The 15,621-nt window shown below is 46.5% G+C and overlaps 1 protein-coding gene across 2 annotated transcripts in view; it reads left to right on the forward strand.

The window, feature by feature from the left end:
• Positions 1-15,621, forward strand: part of LOC137004684 (calcium-activated chloride channel regulator 4A-like) — a 45,405-nt gene that overhangs the window by 23,487 nt on the left and 6,297 nt on the right. Inside the window, exons 11-15 of one of the 2 annotated variants that reach the window (XM_067365249.1) lie at positions 30-245; positions 331-595; positions 692-856; positions 2,058-2,282; positions 2,375-2,927. In XM_067365249.1, the coding sequence (XP_067221350.1) occupies positions 30-245; positions 331-595; positions 692-856; positions 2,058-2,282; positions 2,375-2,697 (1,194 nt within the window). In that variant the 3' untranslated portion in view covers positions 2,698-2,927. Of the gene's footprint in view, positions 1-29; positions 246-330; positions 596-691; positions 857-2,057; positions 2,283-2,374; positions 2,928-15,621 lie in introns of those variants that run through there. The other variant, XM_067365248.1, reaches the window with a different exon arrangement.

A 15,621-nucleotide genomic window follows, 5' to 3' on the forward strand; every position in this document is an offset into this window, starting at 1 on the left:
CTAATAATTCATTTTTATCAACACTTTAGATAGACAGTGCGGGGAAAAAAACATCAGACTGGTTCAATGGGACAATATTAATGGATCAGACCATTGGTACCAAAACCAGCTTTACAATAACCTATGAAAAAAGTTTACCTGACATTTCCATACAGTCACCAAGTGACTCAACCTACAAACAAGTACAGATGCGTCACTATGAATCAGCAAAAACAGTCACTTTAAAAGTTCCAGGAACTGCACAGGTGACAACCAGCATGAAATTTCATTAACTTTCCTAAAACATTTTCATTAATTATTCATCTAATAATACTATTGTGTGTTTGCTAGCCTGGGGACTGGAAGTACAGTATCCAAACTACAATAAATCAGTCTCTGACTGTAACAGCAACGAGTCAAGCGGCGCGAGCTGATGTTCCTCCTATCATTGTCAAAGCCCGCATGAACCAGCAGTTCTGTGACGGCACTAAACCCTTGATAGTGTTTGCTGAGGTCAGTCAGAATTACAGGCCTGTAATAAAGACTGAAGTGTGGGCTACGCTGGAGTCTGAATCTGGAGCTGCACAACAATTACGACTCCTGGACAATGGAGCAGGTAAATTACGCATAATTTTTGTTTAAAGTGTGCACTCAACTCAGATTTACACTATAAGGCCAAAAGTGCTCAAATAAATCAAGTATTGTTTTACAGGAGCTGATGCTTTCAAAGATGATGGCGTCTATTCCAGATATTTCACACAGATGAAAAAAGGGAGTAGCAGCTTGAAAGTAAGAGTGAAGAATCTAGATGGACAAGCCAGATTTACTATCCAAAAAAGATCTGGTGCCCCATACGTACCTGGATATGTGGTAAACGGTAAATCGTGAGATTGAGACTCTTAAAGCAAACTGTTCAAAAATTTGTCCAAGTGGATGCTGCTCACTGGTGGTGGTTGAGGAGAAACCCCCTGATATGACTGTAAAGTGCTTTGGGTGTACAGACAGGAAATGCACTATATAAATACTTCATTAATTCATTCAATTCCTCAACTTTAAAGGGTTAGTTCACCCAAAAATTATGTCATTTATTACTCACCCTCATGTCGTTCCAAACCCGTAAGACCTCCGTTCATCTTCAGAACACAGTTTAAGATATTTTAGATTTAGTCCGAGAGCTTTCTGTCCCTCCATTGAAAATGTATGTACGGTATACTGTCCATGTCCAGAAAGGTAATAAAAACATCATCAAAGTAGTCCATGTGAAATCAGTGGGTTAGTTAGAAGTTTTTGAAGCATCTAAAATACATTTTGGTCCAAAAATAACAAAAACTACGACTTCATTCAGCATTGTATTCTCTTCCGGGTCTGTGTATATCCGCTTTCACTCCACAGTCACGCTGCTTCTTCTTCTTCTTCTTTCCTGTTTACGGCGGTTGGCATCCAGCTTATTGGTGCATTACCACCCCCTTCTGCTCCGGACTGTGACGCAATTAGGACATCCGTGACATGCACACCTACGCATCATTTTAAAAAATATAGCAATACCAAAATACAAACAATGTAGAATAGCTTGAATACAGCGTGCATCTCCCTCAGACTGTAAACGAAGCTCGGGCGCACTACATAACACGTCATCAGCGTCACTGTCCGGAGCAGAAGGGGGCGGTAATGCACCAATAAGCTGGATGCCAACCGCCGTAGAAGAAGAAGAAGCAGCGTCACTGTGGATATACACAGACCCGGAAGAGAAGACAATGCTGAATGAAGTCGTAGTTTTGTTATTTTTGGACCAAAATGTATTTTAGATGCTTCAAAAACTTCTAACTAACCCACTGATGTCACATGGACTACTTTGATGATGTTTTTATTACCTTTCTGAACATGGACCGTGCACCGTACATACACTTTCAATGGAGGGACAGAAAGCTGTCGGACTAAAATATCTTAAACTGTGTTCCGAAGATGAACGGAGGTCTTACGGGTTTGGAACGACATGAGGGTGAGTCATTAATGACATAATTTTCATTTTTGGGTGAACTAACCCTTTAAATTTATTCATGCGGTTCCTGTAATTTCAGGTGTGGTGGAGCTGAACCCTCCAAAGCCACCAGTTTCTGAGGAACCACTTGAGGTTGGAAGATTTACCAGGACAGCCACTGGAGAGAGTTTTGAGGTGGCTTTTACAGGCTCAACCCTACCAAATTTCCCCCCAAACAGAATCACAGATCTGAGTGCTGAGATCCAGGAGGACTCTGTGCTTCTCAGCTGGACAGCTCCTGGTGAGGACCTCGACTATGGGACAGGTAAAGCATACAGTTAACACAAAATAAATGTGGGGATCACAAAATAATGTATATCTTTTATAGGCCTCACAAGGTGTTTCCTTCTTTTTAAGCTAAATCCTATGAGATCAGGTGGAGCTTTGACCTTAAAGAGCTTCGATTCAACTTCAGCAATGCTCATGTATTCAACACATCTGCTGTCTCACCGCAGGAGGCTGGATCAGTTGAACAGCATTCATTCATTCCTAATATCACAATCCAAAATGGCACCACAGTCTTTTTTGCTGTTCAGTCTGTGGATAAAGTGAATGTAAAATCTGAAATCTCCAACATTGCTCAAGCTTCAAAGATGCTCCCTGGTCCAAAACCCAGAGATGATTATCGGTATTATTTTTGCGATAACAACATGGAAGTTGAGTCGAAGAAAACTTTCTAGTTCTTAGACTAAAACTAACATTAATATCTGATGCAAAGAAAATCTTACTTGTCAGAATTTTCTTTAGTTGTACACCATATGCTTGGCAAAAATATAAAATGCAAAATACAGTTTGGTAAATTGTGTTTAGATTTCTTTATATTGGAAATGTTTGTGTACTATAGAGGCATATAATTAAACTAACTCAGATGATGACTGCAGTTCAGTTCTTGTTTTTTGCTTTAGCTATTGTTGTGTACCCTGAATATAATTAAATAAATGTGTCTAAAAGCATTATGATTCCCATCATTTCAAATTATGTCCATATCTACAAAAGATGTGTGCCCTAGGAGCTCCCATGATAGATTAATAAATAATTAAAAAATGAATAAATAATTCTGTTACTCGGCAGAAAACTTGTATAAATATAAGATACATTATTTATTTCAGTTCCCTAAAATCAGAAAAAAAACCTTGCAAACAAAAAATAGAATCAAATTTGATTCTGCCCTCTGTTATAAAAGCTTACTTTTGTTGATTCGTTACAAACACAGTCACTTTGCATGATATCCACAGACATATTAGCTAGTGTTGTAGTCAAGACCACCTAAACCGAGACCAAGACAAGACCAAGACTTTGAAGGGTCGAGACCAAGTCAAGACCAAGACCAGTGCAAGTCCCCACACTGCATGACACACTTATGATAAAATGAGGAATATGAATACGATTGGCACTCCTATCAAGCTCGCCACCAAGGATAAACATAAATCTGTAGGTAACAATAAAAGTTTAAAGTAGTGTTTGGTTACATTTACGAAAAATGAGAGATTGCAACATTTTGTGACCCAAACGTACACGATGGGGTCTCATTATAATGCCCCCTCTACTAAAAACCCTCTCCACTGGTGCAGAGGCAGGGACCGACAGCACCTTCTTGGCCAGATTGTGGAGTTGAGGGTATCTGTCAGGGTTTTTGGCCCAGAAGGAGAGTGCATTGTCAGTGTCAGCATCTGTATCATGGATGGCGTCAAAGTATTTGCTTATCTGTGTTTCAATACTTGAATCCTGGGTTGTTGAGCTGTGCTTCTTGTGAGCCTTGTAGCGGGACAGAAGATGCGGGAATTTGACTGGCGGCGAATCACTGGGTAGATCCACATTCATGGCCTCTGAGTCAGTTGCTTCTCCTTCACTGCTTATTTTCTCCACCTCTGTGTCTGAGAAGCAAAAACATAATAAATTGGTTAGATGTAAAGAGATAGAATGTCTGCACATATCAGAGAGTTACATTTATACTTTTAGGACAAATTTAAAAATAATTTAAGAATGATTTTTAGACAAGTCTTTTTTTCTTATTTAAATTATGTTTCATTAACGTAGTTCAGGAGGAACAAGTCAAATAACCTACCCAATCATTACTCTGTGTTCGGGCCGATTACCGAGCTCGGAGCCCTCTCCCCGGACAGCACGCCAAATACGTTTACCAATTTATTTACCTGACTTATTTGTAAGTGTGAACTCGTGAAATGAGCATTGTGTGTTAATACAAACTTAAGTACAGGGTCTTTGTTCCAGTGCAGACTCAGAGGTCAGTTTTAGGTAGGAATATGGCAGGTTAGTAAGATTAGTAAGATTTAAAAAGAAGTTACTAAAATTATTCTAGTATGACCAGTATACTTATTTAGGTCAGATAGTGCTACTGTAATACATCTAAATATTGCCTTACTTTTTACTTAAGTACTGTAACGAAGCGGGACTGAGGCAGAGATCCATGTGCAGCTTTTATTAAAGTGAGAGTGGTCGTACAGGCAGGGTCAAACAGGAGCAAACAGGGACAGGCAGAATCATGGTCAAGGAACAAGCAAAGATCAGGACAGGCAGATATCACTCACAGATCGGTATGCAAAGCAAGGGTCAGGACAGGCAGCAACGGGTCAGTAAACAGGAAACAGGCAGGATCAGTAACAATAAACAGGCAGACAATAAACACAGGGAAACGCTCGGAAATGATACACTGGGTAATCAATACTTCGCGGTGAGGTGGTGTGTGTGGAAGTCCTTTATAGTCCAGGTAATGAGCTGCAGCTGGGTGTGGTGATCAGTGATTAGTGTGAAGTGTGTGCAGGTGAGTGACAGAGGATGATGGGAGATGTAGTCCAGGAACAGTGACAGGAACAGACGGTGATCATGACATAATGCCCCCCTCCCGGAAGTCCTCGCGCCGTAAAAGGAACAGCTAGGGAGGGGGGGTGGGTGCATTGGAGATCTAACGGCAGACGGGGACGGAATCTCCAATGCAGCCCCAGGGACTCAGGCAGCCACGGAGGGTCAGGTGGTTCGGGCAACCGCGGCAGGTCAGGTGGCTCGGGCGGCCACGGCAGGTCAGGTGGCTCGGGCAAACACGGCAGGTCAGGTGGCTCGGGCAACCACGGCAGGTCAGGTGGTTTGGGCGGCCACGGCAATGAGTCCATACATGGCCCAAGTGGGCTACAGTCCATAAATGGCCCTAGTGGGCTACAGTCCATAAATGGCCCTGACAGCAGTGGCTGGGCAGGGTTCCCACCCACCAGCTCCCCACCCACCAGCTCCCCACCCCTAGGTCTACTGCCCCCCCCCAAAAAAGTTCTTGGGGATTTCAGCGGGGCCAGTTGCAGGTTCGTGGGCAAGGAGTTCGGGTGAAGCCGGCAGGTCAAGACGCCTGAATGGCTCTGGCAGCGCAAGGAGTTTGAGTGGCGCCGGCAGGACTGGAAGCTTGGGTGGCGCCGGCAGGGCGAGGAGCTCGGGTGGCGCCGGCAGGGCGAGGAGCTCGGGTGGCGCCGGCAGGGCGAGGAGCTCGGGTGGCGCCGGCAGGGCGAGGAGCTCGGGTGGCGCCGGCAGGGCGAGGAGCTCGGGTGGCGCCGGCAGGGCGAGGAGCTCGGGTGGCGCCGGCAGGGCGAGGAGCTCGGGTGGCGCCGGCAGGGCGAGGAGCTCGGGTGGCGCCGGCAGGGCGAGGCATTTGGGCAGAGCAGGAGAGACCTCTGGAATGGGCCCACAGCGGCCTCTTGAAGGGCATCGGCGTCTTGAGGAGAGGAGGACGCCTTCTTCCTCCTCCTCCTCCTCCTCTTTTTCCGAGGGTGAGTCGTGATTCACCGGTTGGAGTGGGTTCAGGAGCAGACTTAATGGCTGGAACGTCCCCTACCTCCGTGAGCACCGAAGGGGCGGCCATCTTGCCCGTAGGCACTGGCAAAGCAGCCATCTTGTCCATCGCGTCCAGGGCGCTTGAGAGCGTTGCAACAGGCGAGCTTGAGAGCGTTGCAACAGGCGAGCTTGAGAGCGTTGCAACCGGCGAGCTTGAGAGCGTTGCAACCGGCGAGCTTGAGAGCGTTGCAACCGGCGAGCTTGAGAGCGTTGCAACCGGCGAGCTTGAGAGCGTTGCAACCGGCGAGCTTGAGAGCGTAGCAACCGGCAGGCTTGAGAGCGTAGCGGCAGACTGGCTTGAGAGCGAAGCGGCAGACTGGCTTGAGAGCGTAGCGGCAGACTGGCTTGAGAGCGTAGCGGCAGACTGGCTTGAGAGCGAAGCGGCAGACTGGCTTGAGAGCGAAGCGGCAGACTGGCTTGAGAGCGAAGCGGCAGACTGGCTTGAGAGCGAAGCGGCAGACTGGCTTGAGAGCGAAGCGGCAGACTGGCTTGAGAGCGAAGCGGCCAGCTTCCTTGAGTGCGAAGCGGCCGGCGGGCTTGAGTGGGAAGCGGCCGGCGGGCTTGAGTGGGAAGCGGCCGGCGGGCTTGAGTGGGAAGCGGCCGGCGGGCTTGAGTGGGAAGCGGCCGGCGGGCTTGAGTGCGAAGCGGCCGGCGGGCTTGAGTGCGAAGCGGCCGGCGGGCTTGAGTGCGAAGCGGCCGGCGGGCTTGAGTGCGAAGCGGCCGGCGGGCTTGAGTGCGAAGCGGCCGGCGGGCTTGAGTGCTAGTGCTGAAATCAGCGGTGGATCAGTCACACTGGAACGCAACCTTCTCCGATCCCGGACTGATCTAGAGACCTGACGTGACTCTGGGCGATCAGCGGCGACGTGACGTTGCTCTGGGCGATCAGCGAAGGCGTGACGTTGCTCTGGGCGATCAGCGAAGGCGTGACGTTGCTCTGGGCGATCAGCGAAGGCGTGACGTTGCTCTGGGCGATCAGCGAAGGCGTGACGTTGCTCTGGGCGATCAGCGAAGGCGTGACGTTGCTCTGGGCGATCAGCGAAGGCGTGACGTTGCTCTGGGCGATCAGCGAAGGCGTGACGTTGCTCTGGGCGATCAGCGAAGGCGTGACGTTGCTCTGGGCGATCAGCGAAGGCGTGACGTTGCTCTGGGCGATCAGCGAAGGCGTGACGTTGCTCTGGGCGATCAGCGAAGGCGTGACGTTGCTCTGGGCGATCAGCGAAGGCGTGACGTTGCTCTGGGCGATCAGCGAAGGCGTGACGTTGCTCTGGGCGATCAGCGAAGGCGTGACGTTGCTCTGGGCGATCAGCGAAGGCGTGACGTTGCTCTGGGCGATCAGCGAAGGCGTGACGTTGCTCTGGGCGATCAGCGAAGGCGTGACGTTGCTCTGGGCGATCAGCGAAGGCGTGACGTTGCTCTGGGCGATCAGCGAAGGCGTGACGTTGCTCTGGGCGATCAGCGAAGGCGTGACTTGGTGTTGTTATAGTGGTGACCGCCATTTTGTGTGTGTCATCTGGTGCGGCGGCCATTACCCAACCAGACGAGGGGTCGCATTCCTCCGCGACACCCACAGTAAACGGAGAGCCAATAGTCAATAAAGCAAAATCCATAAAGTTACTGAGTGATGAACGCGGTCCCTCTTGACGTAGTTTGTTCTGGAGTGGTTGGTTAACGCCATCACAGAAAAAGTCTATTAATGCACAGTCCGGCAGATCAGAATAGTAAGCAATGTCTAGATATTCACCAATATATTCCTCCAGGGAACGTGTACCCTGCGTACTCCACAACAACAGTTGAGTAATGTCCATACCGTGCAGATGCTCTCCGGGGAAGCTGCTGGATCGTAGTGGCGGCGAAGTATTCTGTAACGAAGCGGGACTGAGGCAGAGATCCATGTGCAGCTTTTATTAAAGTGAGAGTGGTCGTACAGGCAGGGTCAAACAGGAGCAAACAGGAACAGCAAGGGACAGGCAGAATCGTGGTCAAGGAACAAGCAAAGATCAGGACAGGCAGATATCACTCACAGATCGGTATGCAAAGCAAGGGTCAGGACAGGCAGCAACGGGTCAGTAAACAGGAAACAGGCAGGGTCAGTAACAATAAACAGGCAGACAATAAACACAGGGAAACGCTCGGAAATGATACACTGGGTAATCAATACTTCGCGGTGAGGTGGTGTGTGTGGAAGTCCTTTATAGTCCAGGTAATGAGCTGCAGCTGGGTGTGGTGATCAGTGATTAGTGTGAAGTGTGTGCAGGTGAGTGACAGAGAGGATGATGGGAGATGTAGTCCAGGAACAGTGACAGGAACAGACGGTGATCATGACAAGTACATAGGCAAGTACTAGACTTTTCTTGGATTTATCTCTACGGGTGACCATGACAGGCAATTAGTCAGGTTGTTTTATGACAAAAATAAACTGTTAAAAATTAAAACCCCATGAATTAAACTTTAAGGCCTTTCAAGGACTACTATTTAAAAAATGCATGACGTTTTAAGATTCGCAAATTACAAGACTATTGTTTTCACTGGATAAGAATTTACTGTATTGTAACACAGTTCGTATATACGGGAAGAAGGAGGCGGCAACCGGCGAACATTCAACAAAACTTTAATCTCAAAATAAACAAACAAAACGAAAGTAAGGCCACACAAACATAATAAACCATAAAATAAAGTCCAGGCCTGGTCCTCTCTCGTCCTTCACTGTAGTCGCTCCTCCTTTTATGCTCCAGGAGCTCCTCTGTGAGGGACTCAAGGCCGGTGCGCCTCCCAGGTAAAGCTCATTAACACTCGCGTCACCGGCCTCGCGCCGTTCCCTCACGGCTCTCGCCCGCCCTGGTCGCCACATACCCCCATCGCCCCTCGCAGGCCGGGGGGTACTCCCGAGACTGCGCTTACTCCCCCCCGGGGCCTGTCTCCGCGGCCGCAGCACCTGGGGGTAAGGACAGACGAGACGAGAGAAAGGAGACGGAAGCAAGGGGAGCGACAGGACGAGAGAGGAAAAAGAAAGAGGGGAAAAAAAAATTCTTGGTCCGGTTCCCCGACACACTGCCGCTCGGTCCTCAGCCTGCCGAGAGGCTCTTCTTCGCGGTGCCATGCGGTGGCACTGGACGCTCGGTGGACGGCCCGATCCTCGACTGCCCCCTGGCGGCCGGCGATGGCTCCTCAGACTGAGAACAGCCGGCAGCGAGTCCCCCGTTCCCTGCTCCTCCCCTTTATGGCGGACAGCAGCAGGCTCCGGCCCACGGCGAACGGCGGCGACTCCTCCGCTCCCTCTTGGATGGCAGCCACCCCACCTCGTCTCAGGAGCACTGCATCCGGGTCTCCGTCCCACTTTTCACTAGGCTCCAGCACCACCGCCTCGGGCAGCCTCTTGCGGTCTTCATTCCCGCGAACTCCGCAGCACCGCAAACCCCCTCAGCAGCGAGGGCTCTCCGACAGCATGTCCCTCCTTCCTCCCGGGTTTCGGCACCAATGTAACACAGTTCGTATATACGGGAAGAAGGAGGCGGAACCGGCGAACATTCAACAAAACTTTAATCTCAAAATAAACAAACAAAACGAAAGTAATATACCATAAAATAAAGTCCAGGCCTGGTCCTCTCTCATCCTTTACTGTAGTCGCTCCTCCTTTTATGCTCCCGGAGCTCCTCCGTGAGGGACTCAAGGCTGGTGCGCCTCCCGGGTGAAGCTCATTAACACTCGCACCACCGGCCTCGCGTCGTTCCCTCATTGCTCTCGCCCGCCCTGGTCGCCACATGTATATTAACCTGTTAGTGTCTTCTTCAGTTCATCTCGGAGTTTCTTCTGTCTGGTCTGTTGCCTCAGAGAATGGAGCAAGAACTGCACTCAGTTCCTTCAGCTGGTTCCACTCACGAGCACTAAACATCACATTCTCATAGTCCTTACTGCACATTTCATTTAGAGATTTGTGGTCCAGAGCTGTGAGGGCCTGTACTCGTTTGAACGTGCTGTTCCAGCGAGTGGTGTTTGCTGCTGGAATGGTCTTATTAGAGTCAAACATAGCCTCAAACTTTTCTTTAAATTGTGAGCTGCTATGTAACAGCGTTGTAAACCATGATGTTTTGGATATGGTGCGGGAAATGGTCCTTACCTCCTTCATGCCGTCATTCACAACTAAGTGCAGAGAGTTGGCAAAGCACTGTCATCAGACTGTTGTTGTGGCATGTGAACTTTGAAAGCGCATTTCATATTAGCAGCATTGTCTGTGATGATAAAACTTATCTTCTAACGTATACCATATTCCTCTGTGATCTCCTCAAAGGCAGAAGCAATTCGCTCCCCACTATGTCTGCCTGTAAAATGCCTACAGTCCAGCAAGTACGATGCGAGTGCATAGGAATCTGAATCCTTCGATTTGTTGCACACATGGGCAGTCACTCCAAGGAAGGAGCACAGCCTGCGATCAGACCAGAGATGAGTTGTTAAAGAAATAGATGACTGGGTCTTCAGCTTCTTTAAAATGGTTTCCTTGACTGTCCTTACCAACACTGGTATCTGTTTCTCAGAAATTGTTCTTCTAGAGATGTGTGTGTACTTATTGTCCATAATCTCAAGAAAGTGTTTAAAATGTCCATTTTTCACAAGTGACAGAGGCAGACAACACCCAATTATCAAATCTTGGATAATGGCTTTACCAAGCGGCAACCTCCCCCAGTTTCTCCAATATGGAAGTAACTTAAACTGCAATTCATCGACTGGCCGCTAGGGACAGGCTGCAAAAGGGAGCAGAATCTCATTGACCATAATGTTAAAATAGCCAAATTTACAGCAGAAAAAAAAACATGTTTACACTCTGGTTCAAATTGTGTTATGGTCTATACTGCTAATTTTGCCCTTCATGACAACTCTGAGGGGGGTGAATTTTTTTAAAACCCATCCGTTTAAATTATATTAAGCCTTAAAGTTCTGCATAATTAAGGGCGTGGTCACTTGAGTATAGAGTTTTACATTATAAACGATGCTCAGATTGCATCCTTTCTTTAAGAACGATGATGGAGTGCAAATCATTCCAAAGATATGTAATGCAAACGATGGATAATATATAAAGATTTCATGGATTTAACGCTTTCATGAACAAAAAGTAGGTTTTTTATGTTTTGAAATGGACATTTTACCCAAGTGCAACGGATTGGATTCATCTTGCGATCTCTATTTCATTAAAGGTATGAAGTCCCAGTTGATTTTTTTTTTGTGTGTTCTTTGCACACCCCACACAAATTAATTAGCCTACTGGTGTTAGAGCATCTATAAAGTTATCTTAAAAAACACCGTAGATTGACAGTAAACCTTTAGTACTTTCTAATGACATTGTTATCTTTAATATTTTAGATAGTATCTAAGATAGAAATGCTAGGCGGCCGTGGTTTCAGCAACAAGTTGCATGGGCTCCAACTACGTCCCGCCTCTTTGCCCATTTTCAGTTATCCGGGAGTGATGTGCGGTGACGCGCAGCTAAGATGGCAGCGGCCTCATTTTTGCGTCAAAAATGCTGTTCAGAACTCTATGGGTGACGTCACGTCCATATTTTTTTACAGTCTATGGGCTTTACTGATGGCTTGTTGTTTTGGTGAATGTAGGCTGTACACCTGCACTTTCTGTGTTAGTAGGCAAATTATTATATATTATATTATTATGTATATATATTTTTAATTTACATGTTGGTAACGTTATTATGCATCTTTATTGTGTAACAGGGAAGGAAACCCTGTTTTTGCATTTTATTTTTGATCAGTTTGTTTTAACAAATATCTCACATGTGATTTGACTTATGTTTTTGGTTAATATCGCCCAGCACTATGGGGAGGGAGTGGTGAACTTGAGTTTTGGTACAGCAAAATTTGCTATCATCACTTGCACTTAGCTTACCTTTCTTTATGCTTCCTTTCCAAATGTCGATAGAAGTTTGACGTGGTCCCAGCCGTCTCATTAGCTGCGTTGCAGAACTTACACACTGCTGTATGTTTTCTTTTGAATGCATTTTTGCAGATTAACTCTTTGTGGTTTTGGTAGCCAAATTGTATAACAGAAGATTTGGCTGACAATGTTTTTTTTTTTTATTGAACAAATTCCACATATATTCAGCATAAATAAATGTTTCACAAATAATGCTTTGGTGAGTTTGATATCACCATAAATCAGTACTACTTAGTCCAATCTTACAAACCATAATATTCATATAAAAGATAGAGAATAATTTCTGAAATTTTGGAAAAAGAATAGAAAAAAAAGAAAGAAAAAGAAAAACAACAAAGGGTAAATATGTATATTTAAATTAAAGAAGAGGAATTTAAGTCCTTGTAAATGTCCATAGTTCTGATTGCTTTACGATTTGACAGTCCTTGTAAGGTTTCAAAATAAATCTTCATGTCAGCCTTGAAATGGGTGATATTGGGTATCCTTTCAGACCATTTACGTTTGTGTATATGAAATTTACCAAGTAATATTGTAAGATTTACAACATAAACACAAGATTCTTATCTATACCTTTTTTGTCATAATAAAAAATAACATCTTTTTTCTCTATCTTGGAGTTATATCTTTTTAGGAAATGGTTTGTTGGATAAATGTTATGTATTATTTTAAAGTATAATTCATTAACTTTATTATTGATACAGTATTTATTGTTATAAGTCCAAATCAATCTCCAATTAATATTCTCAAAATGGTCATTCCAAAAGAATTTATATCGAAATGTTGCAGGACAGTGAATCAAACGTCTGAATAATTTATTATTACATTTACTATCTTTAATATCAACACCGTCCAACAAGACCTCTTTTTTAAACGTTGATTGCTTGTTAGATTCACTGATGCCTTGCAGAAGTCTCAAAAAACCTGTTGGTATTGCATCAAATACGATGCTATATTCTCGTGGAGATATAGGGATACAGAATGTCTGTAAAAATTCAGAATATGTAAATAAGTAGCCCTTGTCATTTATCAATTGTGAGACCATTAAGAGGCCATTTTTAAACCAATTGTTATAGAAGATTGATTTATTCTTATATTTAATGATTTTATTATTCCAAATTAACTGTTTGTGGGGGGAAATATTATGTTTGTATATAAGAAGCCAACACAAAAGAGCCTGCCTATGAAAATTAGATAACTGAATAGGGAGTTTGTTAACCTCAAAGTCGCATTTTGGGAGAAAATCTATACCACCAACTTTTTCAAAAATAATATTTGGAATTATATACCATAACTTATCTTTATGCTTAGTATAATGTTTAATCCAGTTCAACTTGAAAATTGTATTAGAAGTAGCAAAATCGAGCACGTTCAAACCTCCTTGATTATAAGAATTACATTAAATATTTTTACTTAAATAGTGAGGCTTGTTTTTCCATGTGAAATTGAATAAAGTTGAATCAATTTTCTTAAGAAAAGATTTTGGCACATCTAATACTTTTGCAGGATAGACTAAGCGAGATAGCCCCTCAGATTTGGACAAAAGAACCCTACCTTTGAGTGAGAAATCCCTCATAAGCCACATATCAAGTTTCTTTTTAACTTTCAACATTAGGGGTGATTTGGCTGACATCTCTCCGACAGGCACGATCACGGTGACGACACAGCTTGCTCTCCTGTCTCCCGCATTCACGTGTGTGGGGGTTGGGCGTTGGCGGCGCGGGCGCGGCGAGTGCGGGGAGGGGAGTAAAAACGTCTCGGGTTACGAGTGTAACCCTTGTTCCCTGAGTAAGGGAACGAGATGCTACGTTGGATGACGTGACGGGAACCCTCTGTATTTTGTGTTCATGAAGCACCTCTGTATCCAACCAATGAAAAGACGTGACGTCAGAGACGGGTGACGTCACGGATCAGGAAGCTATAAAGCACACCTGAACACAAAGCACGCCAGCTTCTGTAAAATGTCTGAAGCAAGCGCACCAGGTATGCAGGAGATATGGCCACGTGACGTAGTAACTCGTAACCCGAGACGTTCCCTTTCGTGGGAACTATCGACGCTACGTCGGATGACGTGATAGGAACGCAATCCCAACTACGCCGTCTCTCCGAGTAGCATCCTGACCCCCGGAGTGATGTTAAGGTGAAGATTGTAAAATCTGATAAAGGTGTGCTGGGATGACCATCCAGCCGCACCACAAAATGTCGTCCATAGAGACACCAGATAGGAGAGCTCTGGACGCGGCCATACCTCTCGTGGAGTGAGCCCGCACCATCAAAGGACACGGGCGCCCCACCGTCTCATACGCAAGTGAGATGGCCTCGACCACCCACTTGCTCATCCGCTGTTTAGATGCTGGGCCCCCCTTCTTAGGGGACCCATAACATACAAACAATTGTTCTGTTGTTCTGTGAACATACGCATCTAATGCTCTTACAGGGCAAAGCAGATTCTTCCTTTCCTGATCCAAGTTTGCGAAAGGAGGCAGGCAGAAAGCCTCAAGTACAATGGGGCCTGGGACCCTCGTCGGACCTTTGGAACATAGCCCGGCCTGGTATGCAGAAAGGCTTTCACCATACCAGGTGCAAACTCAAGACAAGATGGAGCGACTGACAGCGCTTGTAAAATCACCAATTCTCTTCAAAGAAGAGACGGCCAAGAGAAAGATAGTTTTAAGTGTCAAGAACTTGTCTGACACCTTCTCTATTGGCTCGAAGGGAGCCTCAGCCAGCCCTTGGAGCACAATAGTGAGGTCCCAGGTCGGGGTCTTTGTGCACACCACAGGTCTCAACCTGAGTGCACCACGGAGGAAGCGTACTACTAAGGGGTCTCGACCCAGCGAGCCCCCCTGATGGTTGATGTATGAGACCACCGCAGTGTTGTCCGTGTGGACCAACACATGGTGATCTCTCAGGTCTGGGAGGAAGTGTTTTAATGCAAGAAACACCGCCATCATCTCCAGCCAATGTATGTGCCAGGAGCGCTGATGGTCCTCCCAGAAACCCTGAGCCGAGCGACCACTCATGATCGCCCCCCAGCCCGTGAGGGAAGCATCTGTCGTAAGCATTACACGACAACCAGAAGTCCCCAGCACGGGTCCCTGGGATAGGAACCAAGGCTTCTTCCACATGACCAGAGCACGAAGGCATCAGCGCGTGACTTTGATCATGCGAAAAGGATTTCCCCTCGGGGAAAACCCCTTGGTCCTGAGCCACCACTGTAGGGGTCTCATGTGCAGAAGGCCAAAAGTAATAACGTTGGACGCAGCTGCCATCAGACCCACCAGTCTCTGAAACTGTTTTACAGTGAGTGACTGGCCTAACTTCACCCCTTTCACGGCCCCGAGAATGGAACTCACACGAGCAGGGGACAACTGTGCCTGCATCGTGGTGGAATCCCAGATTACACCTAAGTAGTTTGCAACCTGACTCGGGACCAGCACATTCTTTTTGGCGTTGAGCCTCAGCCCAAGCCTCTTCATGTGCGACAGAACAACATCTCAATGTTGAACTGCCAATTGTTCTGTTTGAGCTAATTTCAACCAATCGTCGATATAGTTCAGCACGCAGATGCCCTGGAGTCTCAGCGGAGCCAGCGCTGCATCCACGCACTTCGTGAACGTGCAGGGTGAGAGGGATAGGCCGAACGGAAGAACCCTGTATTGGTAAGCTTCGCCCCCTAAAGCAAACCTGAGGAACTTCCTGTGTGAAGGATGGATGGATACATGAATGTATGCGTCTTTCAGATCTATCGCTACAAACCAGTCCTCGGACCTGATCTGAGGGATGATCTGTCTGAGTGTAAGCATTTTGAACTTCAGCTTCTTTACGGATCGATT

This window comes from Chanodichthys erythropterus, chromosome 17 (assembly GCF_024489055.1).
Source record: "Chanodichthys erythropterus isolate Z2021 chromosome 17, ASM2448905v1, whole genome shotgun sequence".
In the NCBI taxonomy this organism is placed as follows: domain Eukaryota; kingdom Metazoa; phylum Chordata; class Actinopteri; order Cypriniformes; family Xenocyprididae; genus Chanodichthys; species Chanodichthys erythropterus.